Source organism: Staurois parvus, unplaced genomic scaffold (genome assembly GCF_062004578.1).
Source record: "Staurois parvus isolate SC_StPar_1 unplaced genomic scaffold, SC_StPar_1.0 ptg000137l, whole genome shotgun sequence".
In the NCBI taxonomy this organism is placed as follows: domain Eukaryota; kingdom Metazoa; phylum Chordata; class Amphibia; order Anura; family Ranidae; genus Staurois; species Staurois parvus.
The window spans coordinates 4,552,501-4,573,552 of record NW_028317933.1 but is presented as its reverse complement, the minus strand read 5'-3'; the positions used below and the strand labels follow the sequence as shown (position 1 = coordinate 4,573,552).

General features: G+C 43.0%; 1 protein-coding gene across 2 annotated transcripts in view; it reads right to left on the bottom strand.

The window, feature by feature from the left end:
- LOC149465764 (rho GTPase-activating protein 39-like) overlaps nucleotides 1-21,052 on the bottom strand; it is a 152,086-nt gene that overhangs the window by 44,856 nt on the left and 86,178 nt on the right. For both annotated transcript variants that reach the window (XM_089673279.1, XM_089673280.1), the window contains exons 3-4: nucleotides 15,910-17,173; nucleotides 10,133-10,685 (exon numbers count right to left, since the gene is read on the bottom strand). In XM_089673279.1, the coding sequence (XP_089529405.1) occupies nucleotides 10,133-10,685; nucleotides 15,910-17,173 (1,817 nt within the window). The remainder of the gene's footprint in view (nucleotides 1-10,132; nucleotides 10,686-15,909; nucleotides 17,174-21,052) is intronic.

Here is a 21,052-nt window from a genome sequence, read left to right as displayed (position 1 = left end):
TATTGCACCCACGGCAGTTGCTCCTCCCGCTCACCATTTTTTCCAGCCCTGCATGACATGATGGCGTTTCTAGTATTCTCAAATAATTCTCATGAACCTTGTAATTGTTAACTTTCTTATTAACTTGGTAATACTTTAAAACAAGACAAAAGATACTCAGATTTTTTATAACCCAGACAAAAAAAAAAAAAAAAGTACTAAGCTGATTCTTGGAACATTAAAAAAAAAATCTGAGAAATAAAAACAACTTTCGCTTGTCAATATTTCAAAAAGTACTGAAGCCTCCAATAATTCCCATAACGGTTTCCTCTTAAAGATCCAGGTCAGTGACTCACAGGAGTGAAGCAAGGATGATGGCCCTGGAGATTGTACAGGTCAGCAATGACAGCTGCTATGTGTGTACAGATACCCTTGAAACATAGGTTAGTTAAATAATGTCCGATTCATCACAATGATACTGAGAAAGAAAGGCATAGAAAAAAATAGGGCAGCAAATTATAAATAGATCAGAATAAATGGAAAAAAAAACAAAAAGAAAAAAATAACAATGTGTATCAAATCTGTCACACAACAAGAACAGGTTAAACAAAAGTAGTGAGACAGATAAAAAGAGTTCAGTTTGATCATATAATTCAGGGGTGTCAAACTCCATTTCATTGCGGGCTGTATCAGCATTATGGTTAGGGTCAGTTGTATCTAAGACTAGATGTCCAGAGCACCCCCCCCCCCCCCCCCGTTACATCAGATGTCAAGAATCCTACACCCTCCCTAACATCACTGTGCACCCCTGAGGGCAGAGTTGGAAAGCAGAAAGTGCAGGGTCTGGAGGAGAATCAGAGGAGGAGTGGAATCAGTTACCAGAGTCTGCTGAATGCTCAGACCAGAGGAGGCAGAGATGAAGGGGTTGCTGCATCTGCACTGACAGGTGCATCATTTGGCAGCAGAGTTCTATTCTCCACTCTGCTGCCGATTGCGGAGACAAGGCGGGGGCGGAGACAAGGCGGGGGCAGAGACAAGGCGGGGGCAGAGACAAGGCGGGGGCAGAGACAAGGCGGGGGCAGAGACAAGGCGGGGGCAGAGACAAGGCGGGGGCAGAGACAAGGCGGGGGCAGAGACAAGGCGGGGGCAGAGACAAGGCGGGGGCAGAGACAAGGCGGGGGCAGAGACAAGGCGGGGGCAGAGACCAGGCGGGGGCAGAGACCAGGCGGGGGCAGAGACCAGGCGGGGGCAGAGACCAGGCGGGGGCAGAGACCAGGCGGGGGCAGAGACCAGGCGGGGGCAGAGACCAGGCGGGGGCAGAGACCAGGCGGGGGCAGAGACCAGGCGGGGGCAGAGACCAGACGGTACCTGCAGGAGAGGTGTAAGGGCCACATAAAATGGCCTGGAAGGCCAGATTAGGCCCACGGGCCTTGTGTTTGACACCTGTGATATAATTAATTCCTCCCTCTGCTGCTCTGAAGTAGCACTGACATAATAATTTCTGCCCATGACCACTACTTCATTGCATTTGTGTGGAATAAAAAAAAAAAAAAAAAAAAAAAAAATCGGAGCCATTATAATGCTAAATGTGTTGCTGACCAATTACCAGTCTGGACAGTTCACAGATGCACAGTAAAATTGTTGCATAGATTGAACCATGCAACCTGATGTCAGCCTAATTGTGCTGCCAATTTATAAATTGATAAATGTCAAACATCTGTCTTTCTCAACCTTTTCAACACAGCAGAGCCCTTGAAATAATTGTCATGTTTCACATGACTGTCACATCCCTTTATGTTTTCTTTGTATTTTGTCTCTGCTCCTCCCTTTCCTCTGGTTTAGGTCATGCTGTATAGATAGCCCTCCCCTTTTCCCAGTAGTGCATTTCAGCTTCTAGCCTCATGTCATGAAGCAGATCACATTATGATCTTTTGATCTATCTGATGTTCAGTGTTGTAAGATTCTCTCAGTTTATGGAATAAGCTTCACAAGATCTACAAGGTGTCATCTGATCGAGTCACTGCCTGTGTTATTCAACTAAAATTGGAGTTATCGCTATCTCACCACAACTGCAAATTACAGAGATCACACTTTCAATGCTTAGATTGGAGAGACAGAACAATAACTTTCCGGTCTCAGGGAACCCCTGCTAAAAATGATCATATCTATAACTCATGATACATTAGTGTGATGGTCAATGGAAAGAAAGCTCCTTACACTTCTAGTCATTGAGAAGAATTACCCACTTAGGCCAGCCATACATGGATTAAAGTTTGGCCGGTTAAGCAGGTACCGGCCAAATTTTTAATCCATGTATGGGAAGAGTGGTTGTACAGAAGTACATCTACCAATTGACTTCCGTGCAGCCAGTCTGCTGGGTTTTTCCTGATCAATCCGTGTTGCCGGCTATAGTCGGCAATACCGATCAATGTATTCATATGGTGGAAAACTCTCCTCACTGTCAGAATAAAATGCGGGCAGTGATGGGGGAAATTGGGTAATTTTTTTGTTCAACCCATTGGTTGAACGAAAAAAGTGATTAATATAGGGCCAGCCTTACACATCGTTAAAACGATCAATGGCGTTAGTGGGAACTTATTTGAGAGGCAGAAATTGCTTAGGGAACCCACAAGCAACCTCTAAGGGAATGCTAGTTGAGAAACCCTGTCCTACATTGCTTTGAAGATATGTAAATATGTAACATTTTCACACAACTTTTATTCATTCATATTGGTGTCTTTTTTGTATGTGAGAAACAAGGAGGAACATGTGGAGGGTGTGTTTGGGACTCTCCTGCATCACAAAAGAAAAGGAAAAAGGGTTCCCAGATCAGCAGGATTTCCAAAAAAAAAGAGACCAGGGTGGATTGGTACCTATAGCCAAGCCTGTTTCCTGTGTGCACTTCAAGACATTTTTAAAGTAAAAGCCCAAGAATAAAAAGTTTTGAAGTTAAATGCATGACATCTAATGAAGAGTATGCTGGACCCATAGTGCTGCTGGTTGGGGACAAATCAATGTGTGGTATGACCGGGGGCGGACTGACAAGTCATGGGGCTGCCGGGCAATAGGGGATTATGGGGCCCCTGTGTCCTTGCCCAAACTAAAAAAAAGCCTATGAAAAAGGTACCAGGGGCATCTCATAGGGCCCCCTACTGACCCCGGGCCCTCGGGCAGTGCCCGAGTTTCCAAATGGTCAGTCCGCCCCTGGGTATGACAGCACTCTTCTTGCTCTGTGACTGATAGTACTGGCCAGTGGTGTGTTTAGGTTTCGTGCTGCCCTAGGCAACACAAAAATTGGCTCCCCCTCCCCCCACAGAGAGACCCTGACACCAACCAACACCTCCCTCCCCTATGAAGAGAGCCTGACATTGACCAACAACACCCCAGCCCCCAACCGAGAAAGGCTCTCTCTACCAACGCCCCCCCATACACTGGCAACCCCCCACCCCGGGAAGAGATAAGACACTCACCTTCACAGCTCCGGAATTGTCTGGGAACAAGAGTCAGGCTCTACATACACCATCAAGCAGCCTCTCTCAGATCCCACCTGGTCCTCGTGCTGCGTGTGTCCCTTCTTCCATCCCTTCTTTCAGGGTGCGGCACTGCCCCCCTGAAACATGCTGCTGCCCCCTGAAAAATGCTGCCCTAGGCAAATGCCTTGTTTGCCTTGTGGCAAATACACCCCTGGTTCTGGCTATTGTAGCGTAAAGGGATCAAGTCGTTCACTCTCCACTTCCCAGTGCGAGACTACTGGGAAAAAAAGTAAATCTGTACTGTGTCAATCATAAGTGGCTGAGGCATTACCAGCCACGCAGCTACATGTATACATGTCCAATACCCCAGCTGCAGGTGATTGGCTCAGTACAATAATGGCTTCTTGGCAGGTTCGCTCAGGTAGATTTCGTCTAGGGTCAAAGCACGACTGAGCTAATAACTATTTTTCTCCAGTAATTAATTCACAAAATGGCTTGTATTCTGTTCAAATGCAAACCGTTTTTTTACCTGCCCCTCTTCTCCACTCCTCTCACCTTGTCTATTCACAATATACCTTGTATTCTTTGAACAGAATACTAGGTGGTTTAATAGATGAGGGAAGAGGAAGGTTTGAGTGAACATCTTGATCCCTTCACCGTACCAGTCACATGAAAGAGGAACTCTGTATAAATTATTCGGCATGTGGGAAAATGTGATTTGTACTTAGCCAGCAGTGATCTGGACATGGTATACTCTTTAGTAGAGGTAACCAATTTCACCTGTGGTCTTAAAAAGAAGAAAAAAAAGTTATTTTCCTGGAGCCCTACTTTAATTTTGACTAGAGCGTACCTTTAAACTCTCAGCTGGATAGCTGAATGAGGTGTAAAAAACACCCAGCGAGTCATCCATGGGCCAGTCACCATTTTCAGACCTCCAGGAATGTTCCTCCTCCCATATGCTCCTGCACACCGCTGTATAATTACAGTGTACGGAAATAGCAAGAGACATTTTTTCAGTTTATTTTGATCTCGGAGTGAGGACAGCACCCGCATTATAAAGGAGGATGTGTTGCCCTCTGATTACAGAGTGCCAGCAAATTATATAGTCTGCTGCCTACATACAGGGCACTGGCAGGGTTTAATTGCACCTAGTGATGTTTATTGACGGTAGTGAGAATCGGACTTAGAGTGCTTAAAAGGCAACAAGAGATATTTTCAGTAATTAAATAAGTCTGGTCCTCTGTAGATCTATATGTACTAACTATACGCAAAATTAAGGCTTTGAAAACATTAGGCCCCCATTCACACTTGAGCATGAACATTTTCTGGCAATTTTGGAACTTTATTTTTTTGCTTGTTTATCACACATTTCATAGGTATTTTCTGGCATGAACATTTTAGCCAATGCAAAGTTAACCGAATGAAGACCGCAAGAAATTGTGCAAAAAATGCTTAGTACGTGAGTTGTTATACATTTTTCAGGCACTCCCATAAAGTCTATAGAGGGCACAAATGCAGAACTATGCCCCAGAGAAGCCCTTGTAGTTGTTTTGGAGTGACAAGCCTCAAATTGACATGATCGGGTGACATTGGATATAAGGGGAAACTTAATGCAAAGGGTTGAAAAGCTTCAGGAAATGCAACCAGGTGTGAATGAGGTCTAACATTCATTGATTAGACCATTGATATTCTGAATGGATTATTTTGAAATATGTATAAAGTAAGGCTTTGTTAAAGAGTAATTCAATTACTTTATTACTAAAAAAAAAAACAAAAAAAAAAAACAAAAAAAAAAAAAACCCACACCTTTCCCTTTCAATCAGCATTTGCTCTATTTTTTAGAGATAAAATCCATAGTTTCTATTCTGTAGCCCATGGCCACTTCTCTGTTTGGTCAGGCTTTCCCGGAGTCCTCTCTCTCTCTTTCTCTTGTACTTGGCTCACTTCCTCTCTCAGCACTGTGCATAGACAACAATTTACTCAGATTTTTTTATATACCAGGCAGAGTACACTAAGCCTTACTTGTAGCCAAATCTTAGGACTTATAAAAAAGAAAAATCCAAGAAATGCAAATAATTTTCACTTTTGAAGAGCACGACATAAATTTCCTTCCAGGTACAGGAAATGTGCATTACTGATATTTATTTTTTTTTGTAATGATTACCTTATCAGTGAAAAATAGACGTGAAAGAAATTTAGGCTTGGACAAAAAAAAAAAAAAGTCTAGCAATTCTAGCTAAACAGAACCATTTTTTTCCTCTTTTTAGAATGTGTTTTGATATCTTCCACCACTTGTGAGAAAGAGAAGGGAATTTTTAAGACTCCATGAAGTTTATCGCAGTGGGAGCAAAGGGGCATTGCAGTATGTGATCACTGGGTCATGATCTGACCAGGGAACCATCAGAATGATCGTAGCAGAAAGTTGAGGAAGAAAGGTAGGGGACACAAAGATGTGATCAATACGGGAGTGACCAGAGAGAAATATGTATAATCATTGGACGTAGGATGAAATTTGCACTTGGCGTTCATTAAGTTGTGAGTTTTAAGCAATGTGGCAAATGTCAAGTAGGGCGGGGAAGAAGTAAGTGAGCCCATCGGTCACTTGTCCATAGAGGGATTGAGAACCAAGAGCAGGGGTCCCTTTTTGTGAGTTTGCAACAGAGTAGATGAGAGAGAAATTGTGTTTGCCTCTGGCTAAGGTTGCAGTACGTGTATAAGGTCACCTCTGGGTCATGAAAGGTGCTTATTAGGATCAAGTATCGACCTTGTGGGTCCGCAATGACTTAGTGTACCTGGAATGGTAAGGTGTTGCAAATCGCAATGAGGACCCCATATTTTTAACCAGCGCACTGGCATGGTAGATATGAGCATAGAGACTATCAAAAAAGCCTGGCATATGCGTTGAAGTCAAGTGTTTCTCCTGTGGGCAAGCTATGTCTATTTCACACATTTTCGAGGCCTTGGACATTCAAAGTCAGTCAGTTAAAAGCCATGGTACTATAAGTGTAAGGTATGCGTATAAGCCAGACAGTAAAAAAAAAAAAGCCGGATATCGCCCAGTGGCGAAAGAGAAGACAAGACACAAAAGGGAAAAAAGAAAAAAAAAAAAAAAAAAAAAAAAAGGGAGGGGTGAGATTGCACTAAACCATTGCCTGGATAACCTCTGCCGTTTCGCAAGAGCTGTGAGAAGAGCCTGGTAATATGCAAGACCCAGGGCCAAAGTGTTGAAGGTGATAGGGTAGGCAACTAGGTGGGCCCTCAAAAAACCTACAAGGGGGGGGAAGAGAGGGGGGTAGTATATGCCCAAACAGAGCATAGGGGAAGGGAGGGGAAGGGGGTAGTCACCTAGGGTTCCTGAGGTCCACAGAGGCAGTTAGCAATATAAGGAACAATTACATTTGTCAAGGGTTAGGAAAAGTATTACACCGCAGAAATTTGCCCATTTAGTGGAGGAGAGATCTTGCCAGTGTCTGTGAACCCAGTTATGTAGAACAGATAAACAACAAACAATAAGACAAGCAATATATATATCTTTTAGTGCTAGATGATTAAGATTCAAAGGCTAAAATTAAACCCAGTTATGATCTTCTGTGTGATCCTAGTCTGGTTCTTTTGGGGAGGGGAAAAAGGAAGATTGTAAAAGGGGGAAAACCAGGTCAATATCAGGCAGGGCTACTCCTGAAGGAAGACCTTGCATATCAGTAGGCCCTGTGTGGTTGATATGTCAAGCTGAACAAAACATTTAAATAACCATAGGTATCAAGCTTGGGCTCTCCAAAAGATGGGAAGGTTCCAAGTTCTATATTCAAAATAAGGCCCCGTTAGGAGCTTTAATAGCAACTAAATACAATCTTACAGAAGGGTTCTCCATGTGGGCTATTGTAAACAATAGACTCTAGGGCAGTAAAGATATAGAAAGGAGACAAGGGAAAGAGGAAGGGAGAAAGGGAAGAAAGGGGGATCGAGGAAGAAATGAGGAAGGGAAAGAGTTGAAAAGGAAGGAGTGATGTGGGTTGCCCAAGTTGAGAAGGACCTCCTTTAAAAAAGAAAAGTACTCTGCCCCTAAGGGATTAGGCAGTAAGCCAGGTGTGCATCATAAAGGTATACATAAGAACAACCTTAAGGTTTAATCTTCTGAAACTCAGAAAAAAAAAATCAGTAACCTATCTACGCTAGAGAGTGGCAGTCCGGTATTCCAATCTGGTGGGGGGACCGGATGTAGAGGAGGTCTTCTGAAATAGTGGACCATCGTGACTGGAGGTTAGGTCTTTCCCAGTCCCCAAGGGGATTTACAGGTTCTCCAAAAAAGGAGAGGGGGAGAGGGGAGGGTCAAAAAGTCAGCAGTGGATCTGTGTATAGAAATAATGCCACAAAATACTAAAGAGCATTAGCTCACAGATTCAACAGTCAGCCTTGTACCACTGGTTGGAAGGTCTGGGAGCGTAGTTCAGCCAGGCAACAGAACAAAATTTTATGCGATATTGGTCTTCTGTAAAAGTTCTTTTAATTAAAAATTTGATTTTTCATAGGTAAGGAATCACCTCTTCAAACGTTCACTTCTCTTTAAACCAATATCTTATGCCTTTGGGCAGAGAACAACATTATCCAGCTATCATATCTTGCTATAAGCATGGAATTCGACAGCAGATGCACTTGTAGCTTTGTGTCCTATGGAGAGGGAAGTGGGAAGCCCTTCAGGAATTAGATCTAAGGAATAAAAAAAATAAAATTGTCCAGCAAAACCTATTACAGCCAACAGATTGTTAAGCCTACCACCCAGGGGCAGGAGATCTTGTAGGAAATTCAAAAAGGACATGACCATTCTCCAATTGGTCAAATAAACTAAAATTAAAACTCTGTTAAAAGATCTCTTAATAAATGTAGCGCCCTCCTAGGTAGCTAGGGGAAGCTAGACTCCAATGGTTAGACAGGGGCTGAGTAGCAGCTCAGGTGTAATAGCCAGACTGGGGTCAAATTGTGGTCAGAGCTGAGAGGCTCTGCAGGCCAGCCCCTCTGGAATCTCCCCCTGCTCTGTAGCTTTGGATGGAGGCTCTAGAGGCAGTGGGTGGATCTTAAGAGGGGCTTGCTTCACTCTTGAGGGACCTCAGCCAATCCCAAATAAAAGGCTTGGTAAGTGGCTAGGACACCCTTAAAAGTGTTGGAGCCTGCTCAGTAGCAGGAGGACAGTGTTCGAGTGAAAGATGGAGAAGTGAGGCTGAGATGCAGGAGCCTGGGAGGGAGCCCAGGCTGGAAGGGGCTCACCTCCAGGCAGAATGGACCTTGAAGGAAAGAAAGCTATGTCTTCACTGGCCCCCTGAAAGAGGAACACCTGGCAGCAGGGAAGGAGAGTCCCAGCCGATAGGCCTGGTAGCAGCCACCTACCCAACAGCAGCACAGGAGAAGGACTCAGTGAGTACTCCTACACCCCTTGGGCCAACAAGGGGTGAAAGCATTTGGGTGGGAAGCTGACTAGCTCTACACCCGTGACTGTTACATTTCAAGTGGCAGCTTGGACTTCCTTGCCCAGGGAATCCTCCAGATTAGCTGGATAAATAAGAGGCTTTTTCTGGGGTGGTACACCAAGAGAGGCTGGGGTGCTGTCCTAGAAGAGGATTTCTGTCTAAAGACTTGTAATATAGTTCAGGAAGTTTTATCCTCTGTTAACATTACCTCTGGGCATCCCGTACACCCCTTACCCTATCCAAGTTCTATATCCCCAATAAAGCTTCAAAACAAAGCCCAAGGACTGGTTTTCTGTCTCCTGAAGCAAGTCTGAATGGAAAATGTGATGCCTGGCTGTGTAGGATTATTGGGGGACCCAATTCTTCAGTGACTCCTAAGGTGGTAGTACTACATATGGGAAAAAAATCTGCACAGTAAGGATGACATATATGAGAATCCTATGAATGTAAAGAAGGAAGTTGAACTGTTCGGCCGTATACCATGTGCACATCAGAGCAATTATCTGCAACACATTTACTCAAGATAAGTCTGGACTGTATAGAATAAGTTAAAAGTAACAGCACAAAGCATATACACTGTCAAACGCAAAAACCAAATCTCAAGAGATGCTTTATTTCTGTAAAGTGCCAGATTACCAACAACTGATATTTTAGCTATGGGTGAAATATCAAGTTTCCTACATCACATCATTGGAGTTTGGCAGTTGGCTTCATCCAACAGTACAACAGAGGTTTCAATTATCCTTTTGAAACAGGGATTTTACTCCTCCATCCGTATCTTCCATGAGTGTAAAACAAACTGGTAATCCAGCAATAACTGTAGGATAATTGCAGCTATGGGGCTTACTGAATTTGCAGACCTAGTCCTGTTTGGGAATGGGGGACATGCACTTGCAGAGCCCTCTGAAACTCTAGCACTTTCAAAACGACATCTGATCAACACATGGGAACTTCACTTAAAAGACCATGGGTCAATTTGAACAGCACAAATGTTTCAAAATGACCTTATGACCTTCACTTAACATCTGCAAGTGGTGGGTATAGCTTGGAAGTTGTGTATACAGGTACTCAAGTCAATAAACTAGTCACAAAAAGTGGAGATATATTCAAAACTTTAGAAGCTACCTAAAAATGAAATAGTCTGTTTGCTTTGGGGAAACTAGTTATTACCTAATGGCCATTGTAATAAGTACAAAAAACAAAGAGGTCAACACTTACTGTTCTGGTCGCTTGCTTCCTCCAGGTGCCTGTAGATGTAACCTTCCAAGTAGGACTGGAATTTCGGAGATGGAGAAAAGAATCCTAAACTAATGGCAATTAGCTCCCATCCTAAGGACAGACTCTTGTATGACATGTTGTTGGTGGTTTGTCTCACCAGCTGCATGTACAGCTCATCCCGCAATCCCTGCAAGGTCCAACACTTGGTGACCATCACCAGAGCCACCTCGTTTCTGTCTGTCCGAGCCTGGCGGTCACCCATGTATATTTGCACCAGCTTAAACATCTCACAAGCCTCTTTCTTGATAACCCGATTGCTGGTAATCAACATGGGCTTCTTGATAGAGCCTCCGTTCCATGAGAGCATGTTGGAAATTGAGATTCTCCTTCGGAAGATGCCCTGTGTATGCATGTTAAGGTTCTTTGAGGCCCAGTCTACCATGCTGGTTTGAGAAAGTGGTTTTCTCAAAGTGGTATAATTGAATTGATAACTAGAGCCAAAAGTCGTCTGTCCACGATTTTCACAGCTTGGATTGGCTTCCAGTGTTCCACTCTGCAATCAGAAAACATAAGTTGCATTTATTTAAAGCTTCGCAAGAGAAACGCAGATAAAGATGCATCACCATCCATCTTTTTCTAGCTAATTCTTCATATTATTTACAAAACTTGATTATTTTTATGTCCTGATGGGAATATCAACCAGTCTCAAAAAGCATGTAAAAAAGTGAAGGTACGCATTTGGCTTTTGTTGCTCTCATGCTCAAATCTGAAGTTATGGCAACCAACCAGCTTCTAGCTTCTATTTTCAACTTGTTCAGTTAAGCTTTGAAAATGAAAGTGGATTGGTTGCCATGCAAAACTACTCATTCTGTTTGTACCAATTTTGATAAATGTCCCCCAGAATCTCTATGAATTTTAATGTGGTCTGTGTCCACGTAGCAGAAGTTTCCTCTCACTTCCTGTCCTGATACCAGAAATAGGGAACAAGTGACACCAAAAGCAGGAAGACAGAGATAGCAATATAAAAGGTAATGGATTTTCTCTTCTCTGTTTTATTAAGAAAAAGGGTTTTCATGGCCTTCCGTCTCCATTGGACAGTCCCAACAAAAAGTGAGGTCAGGCCTTTCTCCATTAAAACAAAGATGGCTATTAAACATTGTAGAGGTGCTAACCCTTCATCATGCTACCCATAAAAAAAAAAAAAAAAAAGTTTTTTGGAGTTAACCAAAGCATATGTTAAAGTAAGCCCCAGACATGTTTATTCATTTTTTTATCTGAACAAAAAAAGAGGAAGGGTTAGATCCTTTTTTTAGTCTTACTGCTGTCTGTGTCTCCACTGGGGGTGGTGTCTTCCCACATCTTGTCCCAGTGATCACCATCTTTATGATAGTGAGGGGAAATCATCCAAAATGGGACACAGAAAGCAGTAAAAATATAACAAGAGATTCTAACCCTTCCCCACCCTATCCAAACTATTACATAAAAAAAATTTGGCTGGAGCTGCAATTGAAAGAGTCACCACACCTAGAGTAGGTTGTTTTCTTACAGAACAAGTTTAGACGGTCACAATAGTAAGTGTGCACACGTTCTTCTGGCTCCACACTGGAGGAAGAAAACCACACACCTGCTGTGCCCAGGACTGTGGTCTCTGCTGTATTTTTAAAGAGAACAAAAATCAAGCTGTGGTCGGATAGGTGGTTCCAGGTGAAATTTCAATTCTAAAATAACTAAAAGTAATATTTATAGCCCAGATCTGAAGAGAAATAAGGCTGAGCTGAAAAAAGGGAAATATAGCATTTAGCTGTAGAACTTTAAACAATATAACAATGTAGATTGGGCAAGAATAAGCTGAAAAGCTCCATCAAGTGCCGAAACATACAGTACCATCCTTATCAGTACAAGGCCTGTGGAAATGTCATTGCATCCTACAAAAGGTTCTAGCTGAAAGTCAGTATTTGCATAGGTTTACACAAACCCCCTAACCCCATCCTCCCACTTTCATCGTGACCGTTCAGGCAAGTGGATAGCTTGCTTAGGCTCTCTTTCTCAAATGTTTATTGAGAAAGAAACCAAATGATACAGTATTGACATTAAGGAAGATTATCATGGACATACGCAAATATCAACAGCATAGTTGAAGCACAGTTACATTAAAAAAGGTGACCAATGGTCAAAAATATGTTGCGTGAGGGAACGTCAGAAGTTTAACAGCTCAAAGTCCTAAAATCTGTATAGGGGCCTGAAAAATGTGGTCAAACTGATCTTGCCATGTAAGGCCAAGGAACAGAAGGAAGATTATCATGGACATAAGCAAATATCAATAGCATAGCTGAAGCACAATAAAGTTTTTCGAGGTGACCAATTACACTGTTAAAGATATGTTAGGAGAGAGAACCTCATGAGTTTGACAGCTCAAAGTCCTAAAATCTGTATAGGGACTCAAAAAAACATGGTCAACATGAGCTTGTCATGTAAGGCTGAGGAGCATTTGTATAGAGGTAAAAAAGAATAGCTTGGGAGATGTTGCAAAGGTAGAAGCAGTAAAATTAGAAGGCAAGCAATAAAGTGTAAGACAGGAAAGGAAAATGATAAAGGGGAAAGCAAGCGGAAAAAAAAAAAAAAAAAAAAAAAAAAAAAGGTAAGAAAACAAAAACAGACAACAGCCAAAGGGGGAGATCCTCTTCTTTGATTTTGACTGAAACCAAACATAGAATACACCGCACCATAACTCAAGCTAAACTAGAAGCCCTAGAAAGGGACCAGATAAGAAAATTCAAGGCAACCTGGCAGCCATGGATCAAACAGTCTCCCACCTGACTTTGATGAGTGCGCTTTTACCATGGTGACACACCCCAATAGGCATACTTGAAGCGCCAAACAACTTTGGTCACACAACCCTCAGGGACCCTCTTCTTCCTGCACCCTTTGTCTTCTCCCTCCCCCTTTTTTTGCTTCTCCCTTTCTCTTACATCACAATATGGGCCCTATGCCCTGCTAATGATACCATCGCCACGGCTGAGCCTGCCAGTTCACCACCTTGGTCCACTCAGTTCTTAGCATTCTTTCTACCTCTGTTCTTCTCAGGCCATAATATGACACCATTCATAGACTATGGTTCAGAGTATTCTACAGCCTTCTGACTAGATCATCCGTTACAATTAAATGTCATAGCCTAACTCACAGGTTTTACCTTGATTTTTTTTTTCCATGGTGTACTTTTTCCATACCCAACCTACTTACCTGAAGAACCTATCTGGCCCCTGTACACTTAATATGTTGTACATCTGTCTTTTGTATCTCTTTGTATGCTCTATACGCGCAATGCAACAAGATGGCCAGTCTTCTCTAGTTGCTTGTTCTGCTACATGTTTTTCAATAAAACTAATAAAAAAATTGAAGAAAACTAAGGGATGGGGAAAGAAGCAGCAAAAAGTCCCAGGGGGTCAGCTCAAGTTAGGATCAGATGATCAATAGGGAGTCAGTAACCGTAAGGTAGCCAAGGTTGTCAAATAAGACATTTGGCATTGGTGTTAGCCATTACTGCAGTCAGCTTTTCATTTATCAGGATTGCCTGATAATCTATTTTTTACCACTTCACATCTTAAAGGATAAGTTCACTTTTAGGAACAGAATATTATATTATTATACAGTATATATATAGCGCCAATGGGTATGCTCAGCGCTGTACAGTAGCAAGGGGGACAGAACATGAGACAAGACAGTGCCAATACACTACACGAGGGGTTCGAGGGCCCTGCTCTTTCGAGCTTACAATCTAGGAGAAGAATAATACATGTTCCATCCATTTTTGGGGTGGAACATGTAACATGTTCCCACTCCTGCAGCAGCTCCCCGATCCCCCTCTCCCTGTGACAGCAAGTTAGGGATTTTCAAATAGGGACTATTTGAAAAGAGCGCAGCTATGTGCATCTCCATCCACATGGCCTCGTCATTCATTCACAGAGTTGTAGTTAATGAACTACATGTACTGACAGCCTTTGCGGAGGGTGCCTTGTAGTTCTCAATGTACTACAAGGGCACTGTTGAACGGTTTAGGTAGTTCGTGGTTCTTCCCGTCAGTGTGTAACTGACTTCTCGTATGAGGTACAAGCAGACCACTTGCACCGAGTCTACAGGAGCCCTGCATTGCACCAGTGGATCTGCTGATCACAAGTGCAAAGCTTTACAGGCGCCTAATAAAAAAAAAAAATTATATATATATATATATATATATATATATATATATATATATATATATATATATATATATATATATATATATATATATATATATATATACATATATACACACACACACACACACACACACACATTGTTTTACCCTCAAAAAAATGTGCATTTAGTATTTTTTTTAAATATGAACTTAACCTTTAAACAAGGGGTTTTCCATCCTTTAGCAGTTTTAGTCTGGTGGCTGAGAAAATGTGAAGAACTTGTGCTGTACGAAATACTGTAACAAGAGCTGCATTTTCATTTTTATTTTTAAATATTTGCCCGGAGTTGGGTTTTTAACACATGTAAGCAATGGCAGCTGCCCTACTTCTATTCTGATGGGTTCCCTTTAAAATTTTCCAGAAGGAAAAGTGTTTTTTATTGTACAGGCAGAACAGGTTCCAGCTGTCATTTTCTAGGGCAGGTTGGGAGATGATAGGAAGGGTCTGTTTGGTTGTTAAAAGCCTAGCAGACAGCCCTCTTGGCCGACACTTGCAGCTGCTGCTCATCAAACGCTGCAATCAGAAGCTGATTATTTGAATAATGTTTATTAAGCAGGCAGGCTATTCATAGTGCTCAAACGTCCGGCTTTTTTACATAAAAGATCTATAACTCGTCCTGATTGCTTTACCAGAACCCAGACTATTGATGAATGCAGATTAACTGGAAAAACAGCTACAGGATCCTGTAAAATGTTTTTACATCTGGAACAGAATACCTTTTATTAATGTCACACAAGTGCCTGGCTGTATTTTTCATTAGTAAGGAAAGCTTGGGGTAATGTTACACCAGCAGACGTTTTATCGACACAAGACATGGCTAAAAATCAACGCAAATAAGCTGATTTCAGTGCTTATAAACCATACAATGCTTTCTATTTTCCTCCAGCAAGTCAACTTCCAGCAAGTTTGGTTTGTGCGTCTGAAAATGAGGTTCTCACAACAGGGTTTTCTTTGGCGCTCATAGATTTTAGATCCAAAAAATATTTTCAAACACTACAAAAAACAAAATGCACCTACTGATTTTCAGGGCTTGTTCACATGTGCAGAAGCTCTTGCCACCCCTGTATAGGGACCAAGGGCGGACTGACAACTCATGGGGCCACTGGGCAATAGGGGATCATGGGGCCCCTGTGTCCTTGCCCAAACTCAAAAAAGCCTATGAAAAAGGTATCAGGGGCATCTCATGGGGACCCCTACTGACCCCGGGCCCTCGGGCAGTGCCCAAGTTTCCAAATGGTCAGTCCGCCCCTAATAGGGACCTAAAAAACATGATCAAAATGATCTTGCCATGACAATGCTCTGTCCCTGTCTCCCAGTTCTCCCTTTTTACATGGACTTGTCAGTGCATATTGCACAGGCATGATCCATGGTAGTCACCATCAGGAAAAAAATGCTATTAGGCCTTTGCTTGAACATAGGCAGCAAATGGTGGCAAAGAGACTACAGGAGATATGCACCACAAAGAAGCAACAAAATTAAAAAAAGGTGATCAGCAAGGAACAAGAATATAGATGAAATGTGTGTAAATAAACAGACACATACCTGAGACACTGTTCTGGTGGACTCTGATGACAGGAGACTTGTTTGGCTGGTGACTTTCTTCTCCAAGCAGTCCATCTTCTCGTACGTCCGTTTTTGTCGTACCACTTCCGGTTGTACAATTATTTCTCCTTTACTGCTATCCCGGACCTCTATTCCTGGTCTGTACAATGACCTACTACTGGCTGTGACATCATCCCTTGACCCTCTCCCTGAACTGTTTTTTAAGGACTCTTGAAATCGCACTTTGTTACTGTCCGGAGCAATGTTTTCTATCATGTCTGTGTCCAAACTAGCCTTGCTGCCCCTAGTAACTGCAGTCCTACAGACAACTGACCTCATCTCAGCAATAAGTTTTTCGTTCAGTGCATTGAGTTCACTGCTACTGCCAACTGAACCAGGCCTTATCTGAGCAGTGCCCTGTCTCCTGCCCTTTCTTTTCCTCAAACTAGGAGAAGGACCCGTGGAGTAACCAGAGTCCTGCTGGCTTACCACTGTAGGGTAGTCTTGAGGAAGGCTGTTTTGCCGATTGTGGTGGGCCTCCATGTTTTTCAGAACATTTGCTTCCAAGACCCTCCAAGAATTCTTGAAACTGTCCTTTAGAGCCAACTGACCAGGCTGATGTTTAGTTGGAACATCAAGAGAGCCAGTAGGAGAGATAGTCTGTTTTGATGACTGGTCGACATTGACCATGTGCTTTATGTACTCCCTGCCTGCTGGGCTGTATTCTGTAGCAGAGGGGTTCCTCTTGTGTTTATTCTGATGAAGGCCTGGATAGGGCAGAAGTTTTGGGGTTTGTGAGTGGCTCTGTAGGCTATTTGTTGGAGATACTGGAGGAGAAAGAGAGCGTACAGTCATACTCTCAAAGTCCATATCAGCAGGAGGTTCATCATAAATGGGAGAGTCTAGAGAGGGCTCATCATAAATGGGTGGTGGAGATCCATACCGGGGAGATGAGGGCTGTAATGTACCTGTAGGCGTCCTTTGTGGAGTCTGACAAGTGGCCCCTTTAGTTAAAACTAAACAAAATCCACCATTGTCCGTTTTCTTAACTTGCATGGATTGCTTGGGATCCACAAAAGGTTTAGCCGGCAGAGCAGAAGGTAGAACCTGCGCATAGCCACTGGATCGGCTTATGGAATTCTTTGGTATACTGTTCTGCAGCGATGAATTGGAAGAGGACACTGGCATCTGTCTCAGGCTATTCACTTTCACCAACATGGCTGCTTTAGTTCCTGGAACAGGCTGCCACCTCTGAGAAGAATCTCTGCAGAGAACAGAAAGAGACAATATTAGACTACATCTAACATATAAAACTATAAATTGTTACGTCCCATCCAAAATACAACTACTCTAAAATGCTGGACAACGCGAGAAAGGCTTAGAACCTTTAATGTTTGTATTACTCTCCCTTTTGGGGAAACACCGGCTTACCTCCTATTACACCCTGCCACATAGGGCCTTGTGGAATCGAACACAAATGTCAAAAATGTGGAACAAAAAGAAAAAAACCCAAAAAACTGACAGAAGTAACAATCCTTACTGAAAAACGTGGGTTTTTTTTTTGCAGCTTCTGTCTCCGTTTAAGAGATGTCCCTCCCTTTCTAGTCCCTATAACAGGCAGAAGTGCAATACTTCAACAGACACACAGAAGTAAAAAACTTTAAATGTGAACTCCTTGTGAACAGCTAAATACACAGTTGAAATGCACACCTTGTCTGGCAAAATATTTGTTTCAATCCATCCAGTCTGAAGATTAAAACAGTCCAACCACAAAGCCAACCCAGTGATCTGACTTTTCTCTGCTGCAGTTAGGCAACACAGTTAGGTTACCTCCCTGGCTCCCTGTGATTGCAATGAAAAAAAAAGGGCATCCAAGAGGCGCTGAGACTTTGATACGAGTTTAAACAAGGTAGTAGGAGGGGGGAAAAAAAAAAAATCAAAAGCTCAGTGACGCAGGCTAGGTTGCTCACAATAGGCAAGGCCACCCTGTGGGTACTCCAGCAGGTTACCAAGAAAAAGTGCGCACATCTGGAAAGAGAGCCAAAATTCAAGAGTCCAAATTCATTTAATGCTATGTTAAAAGACAGCCAACGCGTTTCGTGTTCCTGTAACCCCTGAAACGCGTTGCATGAGTTTGGACTTATCTTCTGGTCTGGTGCTCCTTCCATATGTGCCCAGCCTGTGATTGGACAGTAAGGGAGGAGCAGCGTGCTGATCAGCACATCTGACATGGGACTGGCTCGAAGTGCCCCTTCCCATCCTAGTCTAGGTCTGCTACAAAGGGAAATAGAGGAGGCTGATACCAAGTTAAATTAATGTGTTTTACATTTAACAGTTTACACAACAGTATTCTAAATGTTACGAAGGTATAACTGAAATCACAGCTTTTTACATTTTGGACAAAGTGGAGAGGGAGTAGATATCTGTCAGGTTTTTATTGCTGTCTGTAACCCTGTTTGGGAGATTCGCACTCTCTATTTGTCTTGCGTACGGTTCTCACCGAAAGCATTGAAAAAAAAAACATTTTGGGTTGTCTGCAGAAGAATATAGGAGGGGAAATCTTCCAATAGGGACACAAATTCTGGTGACAACCAGTAATTTCCCCACTTTGAAAGAATTTCTTCTAACTTCCCATTTTGTCATTGGGACAGGAAGTGAAGTAAAATCTCCCCAATGTGAAACAAATGGCACAAAAAACCTGACAGGGGTATAACACCCCTTTACGCTATCCAAAATGAAAAAGTTTTGCCTTTCCTTCTATTTGATTGATTTTTTAAATAAATGCTTAACTTTACTAATTGGGTTGTGTTTTTAAATACCTGCAGGAGTGATCTGCCCCCAATGTATGCATTGTATTACATTTGTTCCAGATTAAGTGTCTCCACAGATTGGAGTAGGACCAGGGGTGGACTGACCATTTGGAAACTCGGGTACTGCCCGAGGGCCTGGGGTCAGTAGGGGGCCCCATGAGATGCCCCTGGTACCTTTTTCGTAGGCTTTTTTGAGTTTGGGCAAGGACACAAGGGCCCCATGGTCCCCTATTGCCCGGGGGCCCCATGAGTTGTCAGTCCACCCGAGTAGGACCACACATTGTAAAAGGTGCTTGATGTGACATAATATATGCAAACAAAATCTCTGGTTTTGATGTAAATGCTAGCCTAGCAGTTTTCCTTTAAGAGAACTGTCAGTCGAAAGCAATGTTCCGTATGGTTTATAATATTCTGCTTACATGCACATTATCACACAGAGAAGAATGGACTGGAAATATCAAATTTATCAAGTGTACAGTGAAGCCAGGAAACGCGTTCAGATATTTCTGAATTTATAACAACGCAGAACGAGGCCTTCACAGTCAGAGCTCTGTATATCCGCTGTCAGATTATGACAACAATGGGATTCTTGTACTACTCCCAACTCAATTCTCACACAATCGTCTGGCAGAGGCCAAGTAGGGTGGGTCCTGCCCTATTACGGACAACAGGAAATGGGAACATGATAAATTGGGCAGGTTTTAAGGGTGACAATCGGCCTTTTGTGATTGAACTTTTTTTTTTTCCCAATCCCAGGGGTAGTGGAAAAGAGAAAAAGAGGGGGTAGGAAACACGCAGGTTAAAATGCAATCAAGGAGTATGTTAATTGTGTACTGGATGGGATTACATGCCAGAGAAATAGGACATAACAGAAACAAGGAGATGAATAAATACCATGAGCAAAGAACTTATTGATTCCGAGATCATGGAGTCCGAGCCTTAAAAAGGTACACGAGGACGAATGTCTCAATACACACAAGCAGTTAGCATCATGTCATTCGCTTTGCTGCATTTTTAAAGGCTAATTGCATATGGTCATTATGGTGTACCGAAGTTTATAATCAGGATCTCGTTGACCGAGATTAAAATGTTCCATAAAGAATTTGCGTAAACGTGTGTGTTCTTAAAAATCAGGGTCCCCATCAGGGTCCTCCTTTACATCACGGTACTCAGAGTCCCCATGTATATCAGGGTCCCCATTAGAGTTCCCCTTTACATTAGGGTCCCCCCTTACATTTGGGTCCCCATCCAGAGGCAGCCTCTCCTGACCTTAATTCTCAATCCATGCACACTGAGGATATGACACTTACCCTAGCTGGTGGCCAAAAAAAAAAACAACCTTGTAACAGGCCAAATGTGGCTCGTGAGAAACCCCTACTTTAAGTGGTTTCCTGATCTCACAATTCTTGCTGACTGTATGTTTAAATAATGCCACAGAGCATCTACATGTTGGGTAAGTGCAGCGTGGTGCTGCAGCGGTAAACACAGAGGCCTGGAATGCAATAATTGATGTATTGAAGAACTTGCAAACAATAAAATAGTGGGAAAGCTGACCCGACCTGGAACTTACAGTCAACGGAGTAGAGAGTCATCGGTAGTAGGCCTGATCAGATGACAACGCTTGCCAAGGAGGGGGAAATGCTGCCTAACCGGTCCAACTCAAAAGGGACCTTGCTGAAGTTGAAGACGTAGCCCTGTAGCTTTCCTTACTCCTCCGCAACCTTTCCCTGCCACTAGTGTTGTCTCTGACAGACTGGTATGCTCTCCCTACATTAGCCACCTCACAAATGCGTGCCAAAACCTGGGGACGGAGACTTAAGAAGACTCTGCGTGACCCAAGATGGCCACCAGGGTCACCTGGATGCAGTGTACCCAACCGGAACACTGCTCCAGGAAACCGAAGGAACTTAAGAGAAACCCAGTTTCCCTTAATTTCCCCTCAAGCTGCATTGCCACTCTGGAAGGGTGTCAACTACAGTGGAGAAAACAGACTACACCTGCCTAGATATGGGTCACCAAGTCGGGTCTCCATTGTGCCAAAACTGCTAAAACAGTTCCAAGTGGTGATGACCTCACTATTTAAACCGCAGATTGGCTGAAGATCTGAACTGTGAAAGCAGGGCTGGGACAAAGGGTGGGCAGGAGGGGCAGCTGTCCTGGGCACTGTGAGGTGAGGGTGGGCTCCAAAAGGAGATTGGGGGGAGGGGATTTTTGTTGGAAGGGGCAAGAATTGTTCTAGGAGGAGAAATTTGGGGAGTATTAGTGTGGGGATCTGTGTTGGGAGGCAGGATGGGGACAAAGATTTGTGCTGGAAGGGAGGATTTCAGCAGGGG